At 37.3% G+C, this 21,249-nt stretch overlaps 1 protein-coding gene across 1 annotated transcript in view; it reads right to left on the bottom strand.

The window, feature by feature from the left end:
- Positions 1-21,249, bottom strand: part of REV3L (REV3 like, DNA directed polymerase zeta catalytic subunit) — a 113,185-nt gene that overhangs the window by 41,304 nt on the left and 50,632 nt on the right. Inside the window, exons 6-13 of the mRNA XM_014265668.3 lie at positions 14,956-15,050; positions 14,272-14,376; positions 13,225-13,309; positions 12,991-13,139; positions 12,573-12,701; positions 9,829-10,066; positions 6,607-6,743; positions 6-4,197 (exon numbers count right to left, since the gene is read on the bottom strand). Of these exons, the coding sequence (XP_014121143.2) occupies positions 6-4,197; positions 6,607-6,743; positions 9,829-10,066; positions 12,573-12,701; positions 12,991-13,139; positions 13,225-13,309; positions 14,272-14,376; positions 14,956-15,050 (5,130 nt within the window). The remainder of the gene's footprint in view (positions 1-5; positions 4,198-6,606; positions 6,744-9,828; positions 10,067-12,572; positions 12,702-12,990; positions 13,140-13,224; positions 13,310-14,271; positions 14,377-14,955; positions 15,051-21,249) is intronic.

Here is a 21,249-nt window from a genome sequence, read left to right as displayed (position 1 = left end):
AGTACCTTGGCTTGTCTGGAGCATCTGAAGGGTTGCTGCAGAATGGTTCCTGATAGACTGTTTCTGCGAGATCATGATCCACCAAAGTTGCCATGATTTCTTCACGACTGGGTGGGGACATGAGAGGCTTAAGAATGTGAGCAGTACGTGGTGTAAAGCTTCCATTCTTGGATTGTGAGGGAGAACTGGTTGATCTTGGTGAACTATCTGGAGTTGGAGTTAATGCTTCGTTGTTTCTTGAAACATGTAATTCTAAATCCTCAGAAGCTGCATCTAGAAGTTCACCATCAGGTGATGACAATAAGGATGTAAAAGAGGTATTAACTGAATCAAGTGGTTGACAAGGTTCAAAAGTGGTTTCTTTTCTAAGGTGGCTTTGAATCCAGTCTGAGCAGGTTGGCTGAGAAAGATTAAGAAATCTCTCTTTATTTACTGTATTTATATTCAATTTGAACTTTTCATTTAAACAGACTTCAGTCTCTTGGGTACAAGAGGTATCAATAAAACTAGATCTAGAAGTTGAAGAATGAATGTTTTTCCTCCATTGACTATGGCAGTGGTTCTCACTATTATCTAGTGAGGTCTTCTCAAAAAGCTCAGGGCTCAGGGAACCAGACCGTATCCATTTATTTGTGCTTGAAGAATATTGCTTTTCTTCCTCAGATTTTTGGTCATTATGACATAGAAAGTCACCTTCTGTTGTTTGTCCAGAACCAAGATCCTGAACTGCATCACTCAAGAATTTCTGGGGCAAATTCTGATCTGCTGGGACAAACTGGCTTGCAGAATAAAAACTGCAAAATCCACTTTGCCCTATAGTATTAATATCAAAGTTGTAATTGTGGTCTGGAGATAAGCTGTCTTCAAGTGAGTAGCAGCTTTCAAAACCAGGGTCTGAAAAGAAAATGGGGCTGTCATTAGATACAGAATGATCAGTGCGATTAGTCATCGGCTGGCTTGAAGACTCCTTTTTTGCAAGTTTTGCTGTTTTTTCTTTAGGTTTTGTGCTCCTGGGAGAACGAGATTTTCTTGATGATGTGACTGGTCGTGACCTTTTGATGGCTTTATTCTGTTCAAGAGGGCATGGTATGCCCTTGCTCAGCTGTGTTTTGTCTGGCAATGGCTCCTGTGCAATACTGGCATTCTGAGCTTTCTGCTGTCGCTTCTGGAGCAACTCTTTCAAAACAGCCAGACCAGACTGTCCTTCACCAAATGCTGATGGGGCCACTATATTCCTGTTTTTGTACTGGGAGATGGGTTTTGGTTGCATGGTTGTTTCTGACAGAGGCCTTTGTTTTGTGGTTTCTGGTTTAAAATGTGACATATCCAAAATAAACCCTCTCTGGTTTTGATCGCAATTTAACTGCTTCATTGGACTCTTCAAAGATGTTACTAAACAGTTTTTAGGCAGCTGAAGTGGCCCAGGGTTTTCCTCAGATGGCTTAAGAATAGAAGAACAAGGATCAGAATGCTTGGATGCCTCTGGTAAACAAAAAATCTGCTGTTGATTATTGTCTTTACAATGCAAATAGTTAGTGGTATGTAATTGATCCATCTTTGCTGTGTCCAGAGAGTCACGAGTTTCATTTAATTTCCCAGCTGGTGGCAAATATCTTATTTGAAAATTTTTTATCTCTTCTGCTTTTGGAGAAGCCTTATCTTTTGAGATATGAGCATTCTGTGTTATGTGAGTTGAGTAATTAGATGGATCAAATACGTTTTGAATGAGAGCAGAGTCCTTCATTCTAAATATAGCACTCTGAGTCCTGGACCTCTGAGAGCTCATTTTTGGTACTTCCCTTCCAGATGCTGTGAGAGTAGATGTGAAAGATGGATGAGGGTCTTCCCGTGGAGCAGGCAAAAACTGTGCATCTACAGGCTTATCAATTTCCATCAGTGAGTGAAAACAGCCCGATGAACTACCTTGTGCATCAGCTGAAGGGAGCTGCGCTGACGGCAGATATCCAGCTGAATAGCCAGGAAGAGGACTGTCTTTGAGGTTGTGAAGTGGCTGAGAGCAGACAGAGTTGTAAGAAATCTCATGAGGATCTTGATGCTTTAGCACAAACTTGACTTCTGTAGCAGAGTGACTACTTTCTTTTTCATCTTTAAATACTACGCGTTTTCTTGAGGATGCTTTTTCAGCTGCTTTTTGTTTTGTTCTAGGTTTCTTCTTTCCATCATCTGGTGTTTTATCAACCTGATTAATCTTTTTCTTTTTCTTGGTAGATACAGTGGGGCTAGCAAATTTCTTTTTACATTTCTTAACCTGAGTTTTTGCCCTACTAGTTTTTCCTACACTAGTATTAACAGTCTTGCTGTTGTAGATATTGGGCCCCCTATTAAATAAAGCTTCTCTGTCCAGGTTGGTTAAAATTTCTTCTGCTTTTGGATCAGTGGGAGACCAGCAGCGAGGTGGAGATGTGTTTACTGGGCTTGTGCTTCTCTCAGAAAGAAAACCTAACTTAGACATAACATCGCTATAGTTATAGTCACAGTCTTCAGCTTCAGCACTGTAGGAGGGCGAAGGAGGAGAAAGAATTGTATGAGTCCTTTTTCTGAAAGATAAAGTTCTTTTAATATTTGTACTACCTGTTTTTTGTGGTTTTCCAGCTTTTTTCTTGGTTGACTTATGTTTTGCTTTCCTTTTGTGACTTTTCTTTGGTGTTAGTGGATAAATAGGATATTTGGTTGCAGGAGAGTCAGGAACTTTTGGCCAAAAGTCCTTTAAAGGTGCAAGCTTTTTATATAAATTCATCTTTTCCTCTGTGAGTACTACTCTTTCCTCACTAGAATCTACTTTCCCCAATTTAACAAGCATATTTTTTCTCCCTCTAAATCTATTGATGATAATATATTTAATAATAACAGGTGGCAATTTTTTAGAAAGTTTTCTACGCTTTCGAGACTTCTGAGACCCATCCAAACTTTCAACACTTTCCATCGGTTGAGGTAGATTAATTTTTGAGTTGTGTGCGACAAAGCTCGATTCGCTGTCTTCAGCCTCATAATTCACCTTCCGTTTCGTTCGGAGCGTGTACTTATTCCCACACAGTCCAAATGACTGCTCAGTTTCAAGAGATCCATCTACAAACTGGCAGTCAGTGTAATTAGCAGTACTTGTAGGCATTTTGTTTTCAAAAGCCTCAAGAGGAACTTGAACTAAGTCACTAGGTAAAGCACTATCCTTATCAGGAATGTTACTACAGGCATTACCTTGTGTATAGCAGCCTTCCTTCACTGCTGCAACATCATTTACACCTGCAGGCTCCTGACGATTGATAAAACTATGCTTCTTTTTATTCAGTTTCAGCCTGGACTGTTTGTTGCCCTGCTGTAATTTGTATGTGACGGGAGCTAACTTCTGTGGTCGACTGAGACAATTAGAAAGAACAACACTAGGAAAGAACATATAATGTGCTGCTTGTTGACTGAGGCTTGGCTTTTCCGCCTTGTGCTCCTGAAATTCTTCATACCTAATTTTAAGTTTATTAAGGCCACCTTCATCAGTGTTATTTTCAAGTGAATGTACCACAGTTCGACTGCCTCCTGAACAAGATACCAATTCACAATTTTCTGTAACTGTTGCTGGAAAAAAACTATTTATACTTGCACTGCTGGACTTTTCATTTACTTCAGAGGACATTTTACCTTTGGAGTGGCTCATATCAGAAAAGTTATATAAATTTTTATTCAACATGTTGTCACCAATATGGCGGCCCACATGCATAAAAGAGACATCCTTTTCAGCCTTCCTAATGCTAATGTACTTCCTACTAGGTATTGGTCTGTTCACTGATGAAATATCATCTTCATAGTCAAAAATATTATTTCCACATGAAGGAACTGGGAGAGTATCTTTCTTGTTGCTCTCTTTGTGAGAGTTTTCTGCATGGGTACTATTGCTGAATGGAGTTGGGTACTTGGCTGAGTAAGTGCTTTCTTTTGTAAGAGAATGGACTGAAAGTTCAGGTCTTGTTTCTGTGTTTGGTTGTGAGAGGTCTTCTACAAAATCTTCATTATTCAAAACATGGTTAGAAAGGGCACTTGTGTGTTTACACTGAAAAGTAATTTTAGCAGAAGATGGGGGTTCTAGTGTAGCAGCATCTTTGTGAAAGATTGAGGTCTTTACAGACATTTTGCTTGTTGCAATGACGGAGGAGTGAGTTCGAGAACTTTCATTATTCAAAGGATTGTCTAAAATGGAAGAAAAGCAATTTTATTCTAGTCTTCTTGCAAAAAAAATAACCTAAGGCATTAAAAAATGTAATAGTATTTTCCTGAAAGCCTTCCCATCCAAATAAGAAACAAAACATTTGCAAATCACATTACATTTATCATCATGACAACTAGAGATCCTGACTACATGAGTTGCTTTATCAAAATCACATTGTCAGTACATTTGTCTCAGGCATTTTGTCAGTTATTCCTCAATGGCAGACTTGCATACAATTGTCAAAGATTTCATGCTGACTTTCTGAAAGAAGGCTTCACAATCGCTTTCAGATGACTATATAAAAACAGACTGATTTCTAGAAAAGTTTTGTACCCTGTTTTGTCCCTGAGAAATATGTATACTCATTGGCTCTGAAAAACTAAATTCTTATTTAGATGACCTTCCTCATATAGAAAAATCATTGCATAGAAAGCTAAAGTAGCACATCTCACAACATGGCAAGGGCTTTGTATGAACTGTGCTGTGCACTAAACACAGGTAATTTCCTGCATTTCTATATAGCAGAGCAATACAGCACCCATTCAGGTGTTCATGCAAGAAGCTTGCACCAGTTAGTTAGACCATGGATTCATATCCATGTATTAATGTTCTCACAAAATCTGAGACCAGGAGGTGCTGTGGTAATTTGTCCTGTGCAAACTCATCACATGGTATGTGTGATGATTTTCATCTCTTTTGGTGATACTTTCACCACATTTATTGCGGGGCAAGTTTGGACAGAGACGTGGTAACAAATTAACAAGTGTGTGCTTGCTCATAACCTTGCTGAACAAGTAGTTTGTCAGCAGCTGTACCACTGCAGAGGCAGCTACCCCAGGGCACCTGGCACACAGAAATTTGTTCCACCTCTTGTATCCACATCTTTAGCTGAAATGTTGAAGGGAGATAGGAGTTATGAAACATGCTACATGACCTGAAAGCATGTGCTGCACACTAATTTACTAGATTGGGGATCCTTTGGGCCTTTAGTGTAAGTCTCAATCAATTTGGGGATCATCTTAGATTCATGCTGCCTTCAGCTTAGCAATTTATTTGCTGCTGGCCAAGAAAAATAAAAGGAAGTCCCAATCTGTTTTGAGTAACATTTTCTAATGCATACACAGAGCCCCTGAGGTGGGAAACACAGCTGGGAGACACTGTCTATTATTCTTTGGAGGTAGGAGTCCACAGAAAGGAGGAGGATGATTAACTGAAAACTCAGAAAATGGGAGTTTGGTGGTGCCAACAAACACCTGGAAAATACCTGGCTAGTCAGATATAAAAGCTGCAAAAATACTTGTCAGTCAGTCAGATTATATGGACACAGATTCATGTGTGGATAGGCATTTTCTAATTTAGACAACCTGGACTGAGATTTGTTTTGAATTTACTGTATCTCATATTGTAAGAAATCAGTGTAAAAGTTGACAGAAATACGCTTTCTAAGCCAACGTGAGGAACAGTCTCTTCAGCCAGCAGCATCTCTTATTACAACAAATTAGAAAGTATGGCAAATAAGGAAATTAGAATTGTATATCTGACAAAAGCATACCATATTAGCAGTACATCAAATAATGTATTAATCCTACCATTACACCTATAAAACAATGGAAATAGCAAACTATGTTTTAACACTGAACACAAAAGAATAGCTGTGGTTATCTATAATCTATCTAGTAAGATCATACAGTTCACTTTCTCAACTGAACATTATAATGTGACTTGCAGATTTTCTTATGAAATTAATAATATTATTTATATATTTCCCTAACTTTGAAATGTACATTCTTTTGACTAATGTTATTTGATCAAAGATATTGATCATGTTATAAAGATGGCAAAAAATCTCTACAGATTAATTTTTTTAATTTACAGATTTTGAAAGGCAGTTCCTTCTGCAGTGGCTTTGCCACTCATAGTTTTAATTCATGCAGTCCCAAATGTGAATATGGAATCTGCAGAATGAAACACAGGCCCAAACAAAAGCTCACTATAGATTAGCATGTGTGGCAAATACTTGTAAAAAATCATCTAAATCTACACAGTAATACATTCATTATTTACAATAATCCTAGGAGAATAAATGATCCCACAGAATCATTACTCTTAATATCATATTTGGTTTTTTCCAAAGAACTAATTAAACTATGTCCTTTATTGGATCATCAATACAATTTGAAAAACAGATTCTGGTAATACATAGAGGGCACTGAGATTAAAATGCAAGTGTTTTTCAAGGAAGATGTTAAGGGCCTGCTTCTGCAATCTGTGAGAACTTTTCCTTCCAATTGAAACACGGACTGAAAATGGTCAGCACTTTTGAGAACTAGCAATTTGATGCGAAAATGAACTATGATTCAACTTCCAAACCTGATTTTCCATTTACTTACCACCATTTTCATCTGCAGTTCCATCTAACTGAGGTATTGAGAGATTACTTAGGATATTGTTACCGCTCCACTCCATTTCTTCCTCCGAAGATGAATCCTCTTCTGTTGAACTTTGATGCATATTTTTGCCAGCTGACCTGGAGGAAAGTGAAGAACTAACTGATGCATAATACTTCTATTAGTAAACACCATGAGCCATAGGGAACATGAAACTCAATGGGATGTGGTGCTATATGGTTGTGTAATTTGGGGGAGCGAAAGGAAACAAACAAAAATTTTGTCACATTTCTCAGTGAGAAAGTCAAAATGTTATTCAATGTTACTATTTTAAGAGGCAACAGTGGTAGCCAAACATTTTAAACAGCAGGATTCACTAACTTAAGAAGATGCAGAGAAAGCATTTTGATGTTTAATTTTAGATCAATTTTACTGCAATTTAATTTCATTGCTTCAAAGTGCTTGAAATTTGAAGACTAAACCAACTATGCAAAATTACTTCAGTTCAGCTGTTAGTGAACAGATGTCTACTTTTTTGTGGTGTTTTTTTTTTTTGTTAAGAAGTCTTACTGTATTATAACAATTCTCTCTCTTGGCAGGCTTAACTAAATCATGACCAACAAAACTATGCTTTATTCCACTTCTCACTGAATATTCTGAAGCAGCTGTTGTTAATACTTAAGCTGCTTTTACTAAGTTAACTGTTCTACACTGCCATGTTTACAGTCATAAATTCACTGGGAAAAAAAAGAAGCAAATCTACAAAGAAACGCTTCTCTGGATTTTTTGTGTTTGCTTTATATGGGCATTGGGGAAAGAAGAATATCATAGAATATGATAGAAAACCACAAAGAACAAATCCTGCAGTATATTATAACTTAGGGATTTGATTTATTTTTTAAAATTAAGTGTGAGATAGTCAAAATTCTTACCAGAAGTAAGGTATTTTGTGACTACACAAAAGAAATACAGATACATAACAAAGAACTGAAGTTTGGGGTTTTTAAATTTGTTTGTTGTTTGTTTAAGTTTGTGTAATACCTTAAAAGATATAAATACAAATGTTTTGAATTTACAGGAAGGAAAATCCACAATAACCTAAATACAGTTTACTTTTGCAGAATGCTTTGATGACTGGAGTTAGACCAGCATGAATTATATGTATGGTACCACCCCAGACATCTGAATGCCAGCACAGAGCTAATTTAGATCAGGACAGATTTGTTAACTCAGAAACAACAGGCTCAAATGTAAGCACATCATCTCCACTCACGTCTGGAAGCATGACTTGGAGAATCAAGTAACAAGCACAGCTAGTCTCCATGATCTAAGAGAGCTTAGTTGTCCCTCTTCTATGTTCCCAAAACATGGAAAAGCACAGCACAAAGCAATCGGCTTGATATGCAAATTAATATCAAACTGAGGATGTCTTCCAACATGAATTATGCTGCAATCCCAGGTAAATCCCTCAGTAAATTTTAGTAAACCAAATCAGCCTGGAGATGACCTCTGCAGGCAACTTGGATTTCTCCTCATTCAAGCCTATCAGTTTGGATTCTGGGAAAATTTATGTGACACAAAGATATCACCATACATGAATTAGTCCAGGTCTTGGTGGGCTTTTTTTTCTCCAATTCAATACAAATCAAACCCAAGCCATTGAATTAATTCAACAGGGTGTGGTTACTCCTTATCAGCACAATAGATTTTCTGAGATCATGTAAGACTAGTAAACACTCACTAACAGAAAAGCCTTAGTATGGATATTCAAGGATGCATTAGGAAGCCACACAGATGGAATGAGCCCGAGCAGAGTAAAGTCAGATCCATCATCAGATTCAAACTGGTTCTTCACACATGAGCAGAATCATGCAGGGGGCAAAGATACCCATGGTTTGTGTCTGAAATCAGTCCAAATTCTGTAGAGATCTCAGTGAAACAGAACTTGTAATTCCCTCTGAACACTCAAGCTCACTCCCCGTGGAAGCACACGCTATGTACATTTTCCCTAGTGTTTTCTGTCTGGGATTAAGGTGTAGGCATATGCGAGTAAGAGATCAGTGAGACAGCTCATCAAGTCTCTTGAGCTTTAAATAGGATTCTTTTCTACATGAAAGCAGTTAATTGCTTCAGAATCCTACCTGACTCCTGAAGTTGTACAGTCAAGCCTATACAGAGCTGTGCCTGAGCTAATGAATTCTGCAAGATACAGGTTTTCACAGTAACTACCACTAAACTGAAGTTTGATGTGAAGTGTTTTGGATGGAAATTTCAACTTTTCAGACTACTGGAGGGAAAAAAACCAAAGGTCAGATATCCTAGAAAATCAAAGGTCAGATAGGAAAAGTAGCTTTAGAGATCAATTATCTCTAGACTAGGAGACTAATGAACTAACTAACTTCAGGTTCTGTTACAACCTTAATGTGCCTTATGGAAATAAAAGAAGCATTTCTATACCTCTCTAGTTCTCTGAAACATAGTATGATTACAATTTCTGATGTAGGAAGAAACCCCAAATAAAAAATGTTATGTCTGTGAAGTTCCTCACACTTGAACCAGAATTATAAATATCAGAAGCTGTGCTTTCTGAAAGCAGGGGTCAAGAGAAACTGGATACAGCTGCTTTCAATGCCTGTCAGTGCAGACTGTACAAAAGGTCATTACAACCTGAGAAGGTGTTCCAAGAAACTTGGCCTTAAATATATTGAAGTTGCTGACCTTTAGCAGTCAAGCAGAGTGAACAACATTCATGTTTTGATTTAAGCTTTGAACGTGGAAACAAATGGATGTTTCTTCCTCAGGTTGCTTGGTTAGTCTTCTTATGAATACTTCTTAAATATTGACTTTAGTAAAAGATGTACAAGATACACCTTAACATTTGCATCACACCCAAGGTGTGACCTTACAAGCAAGTTACCACTAAAGGTTTCCTTGTATTTGGACTTGTAGAACAAAAAGCCCACTTAATTCTTCCTCAAAGAGCAAACTAGAAGCTTATGTTTGGCCAAACTTAAACACTTAATCTTTATCTCCACATAACACTGATGAGTCACATCATCATCTAAACAATGTGCATTCCATCCCAAGATCTGCACAGATTTTTCCATGTTGTTAACAGAGACCTCTCCACATCTCATTGGGCCCACAGCATACTTGAAAACAAGGTGGGAGGAAGGAAAGATCTGGCAGAAAAAAAAAAAAACATTAAGAAAAGAAAATATATACCTCCTTTTTTGCCCAGGCTCTTCCATGTTACTGTCCCACCTCTGGGACATTAGCAAGCTAAGTTCCATTTCTTCTTTCTCACACTGTGGCTCATTTTCTTCATCATCACTGTTCTGAGAATTTCGCCAGCTTCCAAGAGAACGATGGTGAGAGAGTGTTTTTTGATGTCCCATCTGATATCCATCACTCTCCAGTCCAGCCAACAGATCAATCATGGCCTCATCAGCACTACTGCCCACTGCAGAAAAAGCCCATACAAGTAGAATCTATATTTTGTTCTACTTGTAAATGACTAGTTACAGTCTACCAGTAAAAAACAAAACCAACCAAACCAAACAAGAAAACCCCTCACCATTTAAAAATCTAGTTTTTTACTGTCTAAGGCAAGGTATGCTACAGAAACAAAGCTCTTTTCATATCTTGTTTTTTCAAATTTTATTATTTGTCTTTTCTAGCTCTGTATCTAAAACTTTGACAACTTTCTTTCTGCCCTACTCTTCTGATTGTACCAGATGCGGTGGACTCACTTCTCTCTCTCTCCACTCCCCTATTACCTCCTCATATTCAGTAAAGCTTCGCTCTCCCCTTTAATTTTAGCTTGAGTGACATCTTCTGAAGCATCACCGCATTCTCTTGCTCAATAGCTGCATTATCTTGGAACACTTTTTTCTGTATCACTTGAGGACTTTCAGTCACTGCATTTTGTGAAAAGGGATGATGATTTTGACCAACTATTCCTCCTTCTGTTCTTAAAGATAATGCTCAACTTTGGCTCCCTTTTCATGTCACTTTAAGCTGTTTTATTCCAAGGTTTCTTGAAACACTGAAAGTTTACCTGACATCACTCCTCTCTTAAATTTCATATTTCTTTTATTTGACCCAAGGTTACAGTAATTTATGCACTTACCTTGTGTTTTTTTCTTAAAAATCCTTCCAAGCCACAATTTTTTCTCACTCTCTTCCTATTTACCTATCATCTGACCTCATAATCATTTTATGACCTCAAGTCTACTAGGCATCTTTGTTACTTCTCTCTCCTTCTCTAGTTTAAGAACGATAATCTCTAATTTCTTTCCTTGGGGAGTATCATATGATTAAAATGATCTTGAGAATTATATAAAATAGATCTCAACATTGGTGAGAAAGGCATTTTTCATATTTTGCAAAGGCTTCACAAGATACCACGCAACCCTTTACAACAGAAACCATCCCTTTTTCCAGAGTTTTTGAATTAACCCACTTTCAATTATACTTTCTGTTCTTGGCTCCTGTGCCTTTGGTGAGGCTCATCATTAAACTCCAACCTCTACTTCATGTGAATATGAACCTTGGGGTGTAATTCACACTGAATAGCAGAAGTCATGTGGTTCACAGTCCCTGTGGCACTACAACTCGTCTAGAGGAAAAGTGAACACTGGTGCAGGCTATGAGGGAGCATAAGAAATAAATATGCAGCATGTTACTCATAGTCACACAAGACACCAGGAATCAGCACGACAAGAAGGGAGGAGAGAAAGAAAGAGAAAAATAAAGTAATATAATCTCAATTCGATTAGCTAGTCAATGGAAAAAAAAAGACAATTTCATCACTTCAATATGGTTGAGCAATTCAAATGTACATATTACATTTATTACCCCCTACATATTATTTTAGCCACTTTTTATCTTCTCAGGTCTGCTCATGTTTGCCAGCTCTTACAGAATTTCTTATAGTTCTTTCAATAAATCCAAATCCTTGCCTATGAAACTTCTATAATCAAAATCTTGCCTATTCTCTGCAAAATAAAACTACACTCTAAATCTAACTTCATCTACTCCTCCTTTCTTAGCAAAAACAGATTTCAAGGTTGTATATTGTATTACCCACAGACATATACTGTTGCCCAAGCACATACTGATACCCTATAGGTATCAAAAGAAATGGAGGCTACCACAGCTTTTAAATACTCCTCCCTGCCCAACACTATGTGATTCACATTAACATCATACATTATGTTTACCAAAGAACATACAGAGAGATACATCATGAAATATGTGCTTTTCACCTCCTTAAGAGTATTTGAAGTATTTCTACCTCGTAGTTTTTCAAACAAGGTCCTTTCTTGGTTATTTTATGGCTGTTTCCCCCTCACGCCTCACAATTTTACTGCCATGGTCTTTCTCCTCCTCCTAAATATTTTGCTTCTTGTTTCTTTGCCTTCAACCATTCTTTGTATCTAAAATTTTGGGAAATGCTCTGCTGCAACTTGCCTCTCATTATCAACCTACTATTGCCCAGTACCTCCAGACTGCTCTTCTGAGCCTCTGAAGACAGATCACATGCATATTTTCTACCTTAACTATGAAAGATGCAGTCAGTAACTGCAAGAGTATCGTGGACAGACAGTCAAAATCATCTTCATTCTGATAGTTTCAGCCTTATAGCCCTAGGAGCACAAGGAAGAGCAATACCCACAAGAGACTGCATTGACCTGACCTGGCAAGAGGACAGGGCTTACTGAACCAGTCAAACAGAGCAGCCTCTACAAATATAGTCCTGGTGACACTTCTTAGAAAGCAGAAGGTGTGTTTTGGTGGTGGTAGGGTATGTGTCTGTGTGTGTGTGAAGTCTCAACCCGTTTTTAACCTGAAAAACTCCTTGAGATAAATTTCTTTCTTTCTTTCATTATGGGTAGCCTAAGGGAACACAAAGACTGTGGAACAATAAAATAGTCTGGAAGAAAAGACATTCCAGTCATACTCACTGAAAACAGTAGTCTGATTCAGTCTTTGAGACAAAGGCTGAAAGCACTGACTATTCTCCACAATGTTTAAAATTGCTTCTTCATTAATAAGTGCTTCCTCTTCTTTATCAGTATGCATCCTATTGGAGTCTTTAAAAGAAAAAAAGAGAAGAGAAAGCATAAAACTTCTGAGTCAGAGACATCAATACATTATGAAAGCAAGCCACTTCAGAATGGATTTTACTATCCAACTATATTTCCATTATTTACTGTAGCAATTTTAGAAAGGCTTACTCTAACAATAACAAAAACCAAAACTACTCTTTGGTTTTTCATAATTAACAATCACAACTTCCTTGGCTTACTTCTGTTAATAGTATGAACAGACAAACCATGGCATAGATTTATGCCTAAACAATTAGGATATTAAAAAACTCACCTTTGCCCATCTGTTTATCGTCATGCACTTCTACTGTATTAGCTGGTGTACACGGAAAGGCTTCAGGAGAAAGTACCTCAGAATGTAGTGTTAGCTCAGCAGAGAACTCCTCTGATCCATTACTGTAGTCCAATGATCCTGACAACGTTCTAGTTAATTGAAAAGCAAGTTTTAAATACATATTTAAGGTTTGCATAGAATACTATATTTTATGACAAATGGCTAAACACTTACACAGAGAAGTCATTTTGCTTGAGAATTTCCTTAAGTCTCTTCTGAAAAAATTTTTCACTCTCTGTTGCTGGCACAAATCCACGGTCTTTAAAATTTGAAAAATATTTGTTATTCAGTTTTACTTTGACCTCTCAACACAGAGAGCAGCTAAAATTACTGATTTTTATTAGAAAAAGGCTCAAAGTTGAAGTGCCTGTAATTTTCAGTGCCAATCCAAGGGCTGACTTTCCAAGAGTATTAAAAAAACTTTAAAATACTTCACAAACTCCCAACTGATCTCATATGCAACTGTGAGTAACAACAGCATTTATAAATCATGATGCAAGTACCCCAAGGTGAGCATCCAAGAAAAATCAGTGAACATTTTTGAGAAGTCTGGGTTATGCAGCCTCAATAACATTACACAGAAACACAGGAAAAAAGTCAACCAGAAAGTAGTCTGCCTTAGCCAGAAATCTGCCTCTTTCCTTCTTTCAATCCTCTGTCTTATTTGCCAAATATCATTCATATTTTAAAAGAAATATGGCCTCAGTTCTATGGAGAACAGCCTGCTCGCTATGCAATTAAGTTGCAGAGCACAATCCTCCCTGTGTAATGAATTTTACATAAAAACAGGGACATAAAGACAGGAATTTGTCTATCCTATTAGAATTTTAATCTAATATCACCTTAGCTATAATTCTGCAGAAATTCAATGGAACTGCTCTTGTGCATAAACTACAATGGAAAGCTTCAGGATAAAGAGATTTAGCTTTGTTGGTATTTAAACGTTTTCCATCACAAAGCACGCAATCTTAACTACCATTATAATTCATTCTGTCAGAATGTTTTGCAGACAGCTGAATCATGATGCTTTAGGCAGGGTTACATCATCTTGCTTTCAAAACTGGAAAACACACACTGGACCATCAGTAAGCCTGGAAGTAAAAAAATCAGTACATCTAAAAATCCCTCAAACATGATACACCAATTTAAATTCTGTCCTCTTGCTTGCTTCTTGTTCAAAGTTTTGGATTAACAGCTGCTCAATTGTTTGGGTTTTTTTACCTTGTGACTCAGGTGGCTTAATCTGAGAAGATTCACATTTCTGCCTCCGTCGCTGCTTTTCATCCTCCCATATAGCTTGCAAACCAGGGTTCCTGCCAATCTGGGCTGAAATATGCAATTATACATGAAGGGAAATCTGCCAAAATGACACAGCATTCTTTCCCCAAATTGGATTCTAACACTTTTCCTCATCTCTTTGTCATTCTAGCCTGTTATTTTTTAATTGTCATTCCTGCCTTACTCTAAGATTTGGTATTATGTAAAACTTAAGGTGTAACTTCATTTGCTTTCTAGATCTCCTATTTGTAATCTAGATCTTTGGCTTTTTCTTGTCTTCCCACCAAGTAATGTGTGTATATATATATATGGGTGTATGCACATACATAGGCATACATGCACACATGATGTTAGTATTTCCATTAGTATTTTTGGTATAGGTCTGAAATGGTCTATTATGCATTAAAAAAAAACCCTCTTTATATTGCTCTGATAAGATGCTATTTTTATAACCTTTCTTTCAGTTAACTATTTGTTTTCAAACTTTATACATTTGAAGATCAACAATTCACTAACACTGAAATATGGATTGTGATTTAGCTAAGATGAGCCTTAGAAGAAGAGTGAACTATGACAACATGGTTTCTGTTCTAAAACTATTTACGTGGAATGTTATTAACAATTCACCTTCAATATCCAGTTGATTCAAAATGTCAGCAGCTACAGCATCCACCTCCAATTCACAGGTACTTTGTGGCTCAACACCTTTCAACATTAAAGAGCTGGGACAACATAAATATCACAGATTAATTTTATCAATACACTGAGTTTGAAACATGTATCATCACTGCTTTTTAACTGGACTAATATAAAAAATTCTTTTGAGGAAACAGAAGTGACTCACTGAATGCAGAATTATCAGTTCCCATCCTCACCTGCAAGTTCTTAAACTAATGATCATATTCAAATCTAATTAGATAAGAAATCTGTACCTTCAATTTTAAGGGTTTAGCTTTTTCTTTTGTGAGGAGGAGAGAAAGAGCTGGTACATAACTCCAACTACTAAAGCAATTACAATAATGTTCTTCCCCTCAAGCACAAAATGAAATTCTCTACGTAACTCAGCCAATAGGACCAGGTATGCAGGCAGGATCATGCACCCAGAAAACACAGTGGCAAGAATTTTTCTTTCCCATTCACAGTTCAGCACAATACAGAGCACTTTAACATTTACAACTATTTTTTCTGGAGTTTTTTCTTTATTTAGCCTGATGTATAAGAAAGGGAGTATAAACAACCTTACTATATGCTGAATTAATACAGATAACCAGGACAGCTGTTTTGATGAAGACTTGAAATACTAGAAACAGTTTCAAGACTGCTGTACAATTATCTGATCACCTTCCTGCTGTGCCTTTTCAGATCTGCAAATGTCAGTGACCTTCCACCTGCTGCTGTCAGTGAACAAATTTTAAGGAGTCCATGGAGGAAAGTAACAAACAGAAACCATCTTGTAAAAGTCTGTTTACCCTTTAAAAACCCTACCCTTTTAGGGCAATACTGAAAATACACTCCAAGCTCTTCAACTTTCTAGTAGGGCTTATAGCAATAGGACAAGAGGTAATGGTTTTAAACTGAAAGAGAGTAAATTTAGACTAGACATAAGGAAGATTTTGTTTTATGATGAGGGGGATGAAATGCTGGAACAGTCTGTCAAAACAGGTGGGAGAAATCCCATCTCTGCAAACATTCAATGCCAGGTTACAGGGCTCTAAGAAACCTAATGCAGTTGAAGCTGTTCCTGTTCATAGCAGGAGGGCTGGACTAGATGACCTTTAAAGGTCTCTTTGAACCCAAACTATTTTATGATTCTATGCACACTTCTAAGGACAATCCACTGCCATCATGTCCCTCCATTCCCAGTCATGCCACCAGCTAGGAAACAAGCCCACAATATTCTCAAAATGTATACTTTTCATGTCACACACTTTGGGTGTTCACTCATCACAGGATTCAAACAGAGCTCTGCCTGCACAGTGGGCAACAGGAACTGGAGGCAAGCTGAAACTTGTATTTTGATCCCACAGTAACAAATCACCGCAAGAGCATTGGGAAACAAGACTGAGGAAAGAGGCTGCAAGAATTCTTAGCTCCCTTTACAAAACTGAAACACCTCTGGGAACAAGCAAAAAGGACTATGATACAGAGTGGTCAGAGACATCAGAAATTTGGTAAAGACTTGCTCTGACTTGTCTGGAAGATACAAAATCAAAGATCTGAGCTTCCCACTTTCACTAATTTCCTCTTTTAAAAGACAATTTAAAAACCCTAAAACTAATGGGGGTTGGAAAGGAAGATGAGGAGCCTTTCTGTCAAAAACTACAGTATTTCAATTTACATGGCATATTATTCAAATTAAAAACACTGAGATAATAACAGGCCTTTTCTGAAACAAATCTAGGATTTATCATTATAGTTGTCATTAACACTTTCATGATGAAGGCAGGGCTGGCAGTCAAAACTGCACACTCTAAAGAGTTACATGGAAGTTGATAAAGACACCTGACACACAGTAAATTCTTCAGTAGATTTGAGGGAATGTCTTCCCAATACCACTGGTTCATTAGCTCAGCATTTAACATCCTTGTCAAGGTGAGCTGCTAGACACTTGCACTAGTTGAAGTCATGGCAGTAGCACTACAAGCTTCTGCAACTTTCAGATAAGCCACAAAGGCCAAGAAGTCATTTGTTCCCACTTCAGGAAAACCCTTGAAGGGCATATGAAAGCAGAGCAGCTTTAACTGACCCTGCTGACATTTTAATTTAAGTTTAATAAAACAAAACCATGAAGTGGTAAGGGGGGGAGTACAGTTATTTAACATGGTTACATGCTGCTTTGGGAACTGGTTCAAATGAGTATTGGCAACAGCTTGGTCAGGTGTTAGGTTTGGTGCTTTTGCTCACCTAAAACAAATGTGTGCAACATATTGAGAAAACACACAAAGTAACTGCATTTCCCAGTCTCTCTGATCAACACACATTTCCTCAGCAGCTACAGTGCTGTTTTAGCAGGTGAGAAGACAGCATGAAGAAATCAGAACATGTCTAGTCTCCTCCCACTGGTGGTTGATTGAAAATATGAACTATTTCATGTCATTAGCAGCTGTAATGCCTTCAAGTATATTCAGAAGTGCCTGTTCAATACAGGTTGCTTTATACAACAGACTAATCACCTGTCTCACATTGCATGCATTAGTTTTGCAAAGAAAAGTAGTGGTTTAGGTAATGACAAAATCATGATTTGAGAATATCTGTATTAGAACAAGGTTAGAAAACAATGAATTAGGAAGACCCAGGCAAAGCTTTTCACAGCATCTATGTCTCATTTTGTAAGAAGGCATGTAAAGTGACTTGTTCACAAGATAAAACTTGTAATACAGGTATATGAAAGACAGGTTTGAGTGAGGTAGTGTCGAAGGAACCCAGCTGCAGGAGAATAGAAATTAACTCTCTGAAGAAGCAAATCAGAGTTGTACAACACTGAGCTGCCATACTTGGGATACTCATACTAATTAATTTTAAATTGCCTTTTATTCCTACACACTAGGTGAAAAACTGCAATACAAATCCATCTTACTTTTGTATAAAGATCTCCAAATATATTATTTTGAGAACAGAGAAAGTGGTCCTTATTTTTGAAGAATGTAATAGTTTGTTCACACTATCCACTGAGATAAAAACTATAGTTTAGGATGAAACTTGTGCTCAAAGAAACTACCCAAGGTCTGGTTTCTCAGACATTGAGACAATGAATTAAGGTTGCAGTCAACACTTTTTTTAAAAAGTACTCACTACATGCAGCTAGGTAGATCAAAGCTCTTAAAACCCCTGAAGAATACCAATATTAATGACAGCCTAAGGAAACAAGTTCTGTAATGACCCCATCTGAGGTATTTGTAATGTTAAACACACAAGAGCACAAGAGACAAAAACTAACTTCATGGAGTACCTGAAAGGTGTTACTCAACTGTGCTGATAAGGACTCTAAAACTTCACATAATAATTTTCCATGCTCTGCTCATGGCAGAAAACATGTCCTTGTTTTCAGGATGCTCAAGTGACTTAAATAATATGCACATTATATTAAAAAATCAAACAGCTAAATAAAAACATGCACAGGCTGACAAGCGAGAAAAGCAATTATGACAGTCACAAGCTTCGCAAAAATCTGCAACATTACATATCTGCTAGACTGTGCAGAAGTGTTATTTGTCAGATCTCTCCACTTCCATATAAACTAGTGTCTAATAGCAAATCTAAGATTTAAAAAAAGAAAGTGTTTCTCAAAAGCATTCTACCAATCATTCTGCTTTTAACACATTATGTCCAAGTGGCAGACTTGACTGGCAGATACTCCAAGTCTGATGTTTACCAGAAAGTTTTCTCAATGGAACTCAAAGAAGTGTTTCATCATTTATTATCAGCTGCCTGAATGGGATAACAAAATGTGTCTTGTGTCCAGAACTCCTGATGTCAAAAACTGTTGGATAGCACTACCAGGTTCAGGTGACTGCTGCCCATTTCAGGTTAGGCTTTGTAGGCTTCAGTGCAATAACACTGGCAAGTATTACAACTAAAAACCTTTACAGGGATTCCTGGACACTAGAAATTTTGGACATTTGTCTACTTGATAACAGAATCATTCCACAAATACATTTTTTTAAAATGCCTTTGACTTAATATAGTGCACTTATCATATCAGCCAATCAATAATTTGGAGATTTGCCAGGAGCAAGAAAGGACATGGCTGGGTTGAATGCTGTTCTTGCTAAGTGGCTGAGTAGCAAGGTGCTCTCAAGCATGAAAGAGGGAGTTCAGTCACCAAGAAAATTTGACATATTCTCAAATGTTTTTTGAAATAAGGAACCATCACTAGTATTTACTCAGCAAAATGCTGTCCATGTTACATATGTGACTTTTAAATTTTGCATATTACCTTCCAGGTATCCAGAATTGTATTTCAGCCAAGTGATACACTGTGTTCCAAAGTCAAGAAATGCCTAATCACTGGCCCTACTGGCTTAAACAAGAGAACTTGTTAACTGCCAGTTATAGCAAGGACTTGGCAGATACATGCTGGACTATCCCTAAAATGTATTCTTAATGTACACAAAGGATAATGAGTCCAAACAGACATCCCAGTCACTAAGAATACAAGACAGGCCTAGAAATGTTGTGGTCTCAAACAACATTTGAATGTCTTTTCCCTTCTTACTTTTTCTTGACAGAACAGGTAATAACTTGAGCATACAGCTGAAAGGTAGGGAAAGATTTATGTGATCTTCATATCTGATATAATGGACAGGGAAAGAAATTTAGAAGTTCAGTGATATTTAGAAGAAACTCCAAATGCTACTGAAAATAGCAGTCAAGTGATAAAATTACAATAAGTGAAACAATTTTGCTAAACAATTCACAAAACGGTTACATGTCTCAACTTGAAGTGGATGGAACTTGAAGAGAACTGGATAATAAAGTGAGGGGACTGTGCAGATACTGCACATGAAACTAAAAATAAATACAGCTGTTGATATGCAAGTATGTATGTTGGGAATACAGAACATATTTTGCTAAGAAAAAAGAAATAAAGGAAGAAAAGCAGCTTTACAGCTATTCAGTAATGCTGTAGCCTGCAAAAATAGAAACAGCTGAGTCACAATCACTTCAGGAAACAATTAAAAGGGTTTCCTTGGATAGGTATCTCATACTATCTGGGTCAGATTTACCCTCAATAAGGCAGATCATGACAATTATGGATCCATTAAGCCAACCTAGAAGCAAATTTTCATAATTTGACAGGAAATGAAGTAGGAAGGCAATATGACAGTGGCACTGAGTATGGGTTTTATTACAAGAACACTGCTTTAACTTGTTGACTCCCATAAATAATCCAGGAGAAATTTTAACAGGCAAATAATTTTGCGTAGATACAGAACAGAGTAAAATCAGGACTGGAAAAGTTTAGATTTGTTGCTTTGCTATGGCATGTATGTCCTACAGCATGGGGAAGACAGTCATGCTAGAACACCCTCAATAAAAAAATTAATTTTCTAGACAAAAGAACATTTAACACAGTATCAAATGTAAACAATTTCAGTTTCAGGAGTCATAAATGAGTACCTAATTTATTAAAGCATTTTAGGAGCTAACTAAATGTGAAATTCCTCTTGGTTATATAAAAAGGACAGAGCATCGATACAAAATGTGTAGAACTGATTATAGGGCAGTTTCTGTAACTGGGCTTACTTCACATCTCATTAATACAGCAGTGTAGTAATGAAATATCCTGATAAGGCAAGCCAGTACACACGCTGGATACACAACCAGATCATAGTATCAGAAAACAAAAGCAAGATAACTGAGAAGTAGAATAATAGAAACAGGATGAGAAGAGAAACATCTTGCACTAATAAATCCTAAAATGTTCACAAGCCAAACTGGGCATGATAAATGAAACTGTAAGGTGTATGGGGAACTACCATTATCATTGCACATGATGTACAAAGAATTTGTGTGGAATATTATGTAGTATTCAGGCTTTACATTCAAGAAATAAATTCCTGCTGGTAGAAATACAGCAAACGACTACCAGGGAAATGGACAGTCTTGGGATTTTCCCCATTATTGTTAATGTCCCACTTCTGGAAGACATGTGAGTGCTGGAGAAGGACTGGCACAAGTGAGGTGCTGCACCCCTGGCTGTACACATGGAAGCGTGGAAGGAGGAAGAAAGAAGACTTGTGGTTACAGCCATGAGAAGGCATCCCTGGCTCCTGCTCTGCTGAGCTCATTCCTCTCTGGTGTTGACAACCAGAAGTACTACTGTGCTTTCTGTTTATCTGTCTTCCCCAGATCTGTGTAAAGTAACATCAGATAATCCTGGTCGAACTTATGATCCAACCTTAATGCTTATGTAAATTG

This window comes from Zonotrichia albicollis, chromosome 3 (genome assembly GCF_047830755.1).
Source record: "Zonotrichia albicollis isolate bZonAlb1 chromosome 3, bZonAlb1.hap1, whole genome shotgun sequence".
In the NCBI taxonomy this organism is placed as follows: domain Eukaryota; kingdom Metazoa; phylum Chordata; class Aves; order Passeriformes; family Passerellidae; genus Zonotrichia; species Zonotrichia albicollis.
The sequence above is the reverse complement of the archived record's forward strand: the minus strand, read 5'-3'. Positions and strand labels throughout refer to the sequence as shown.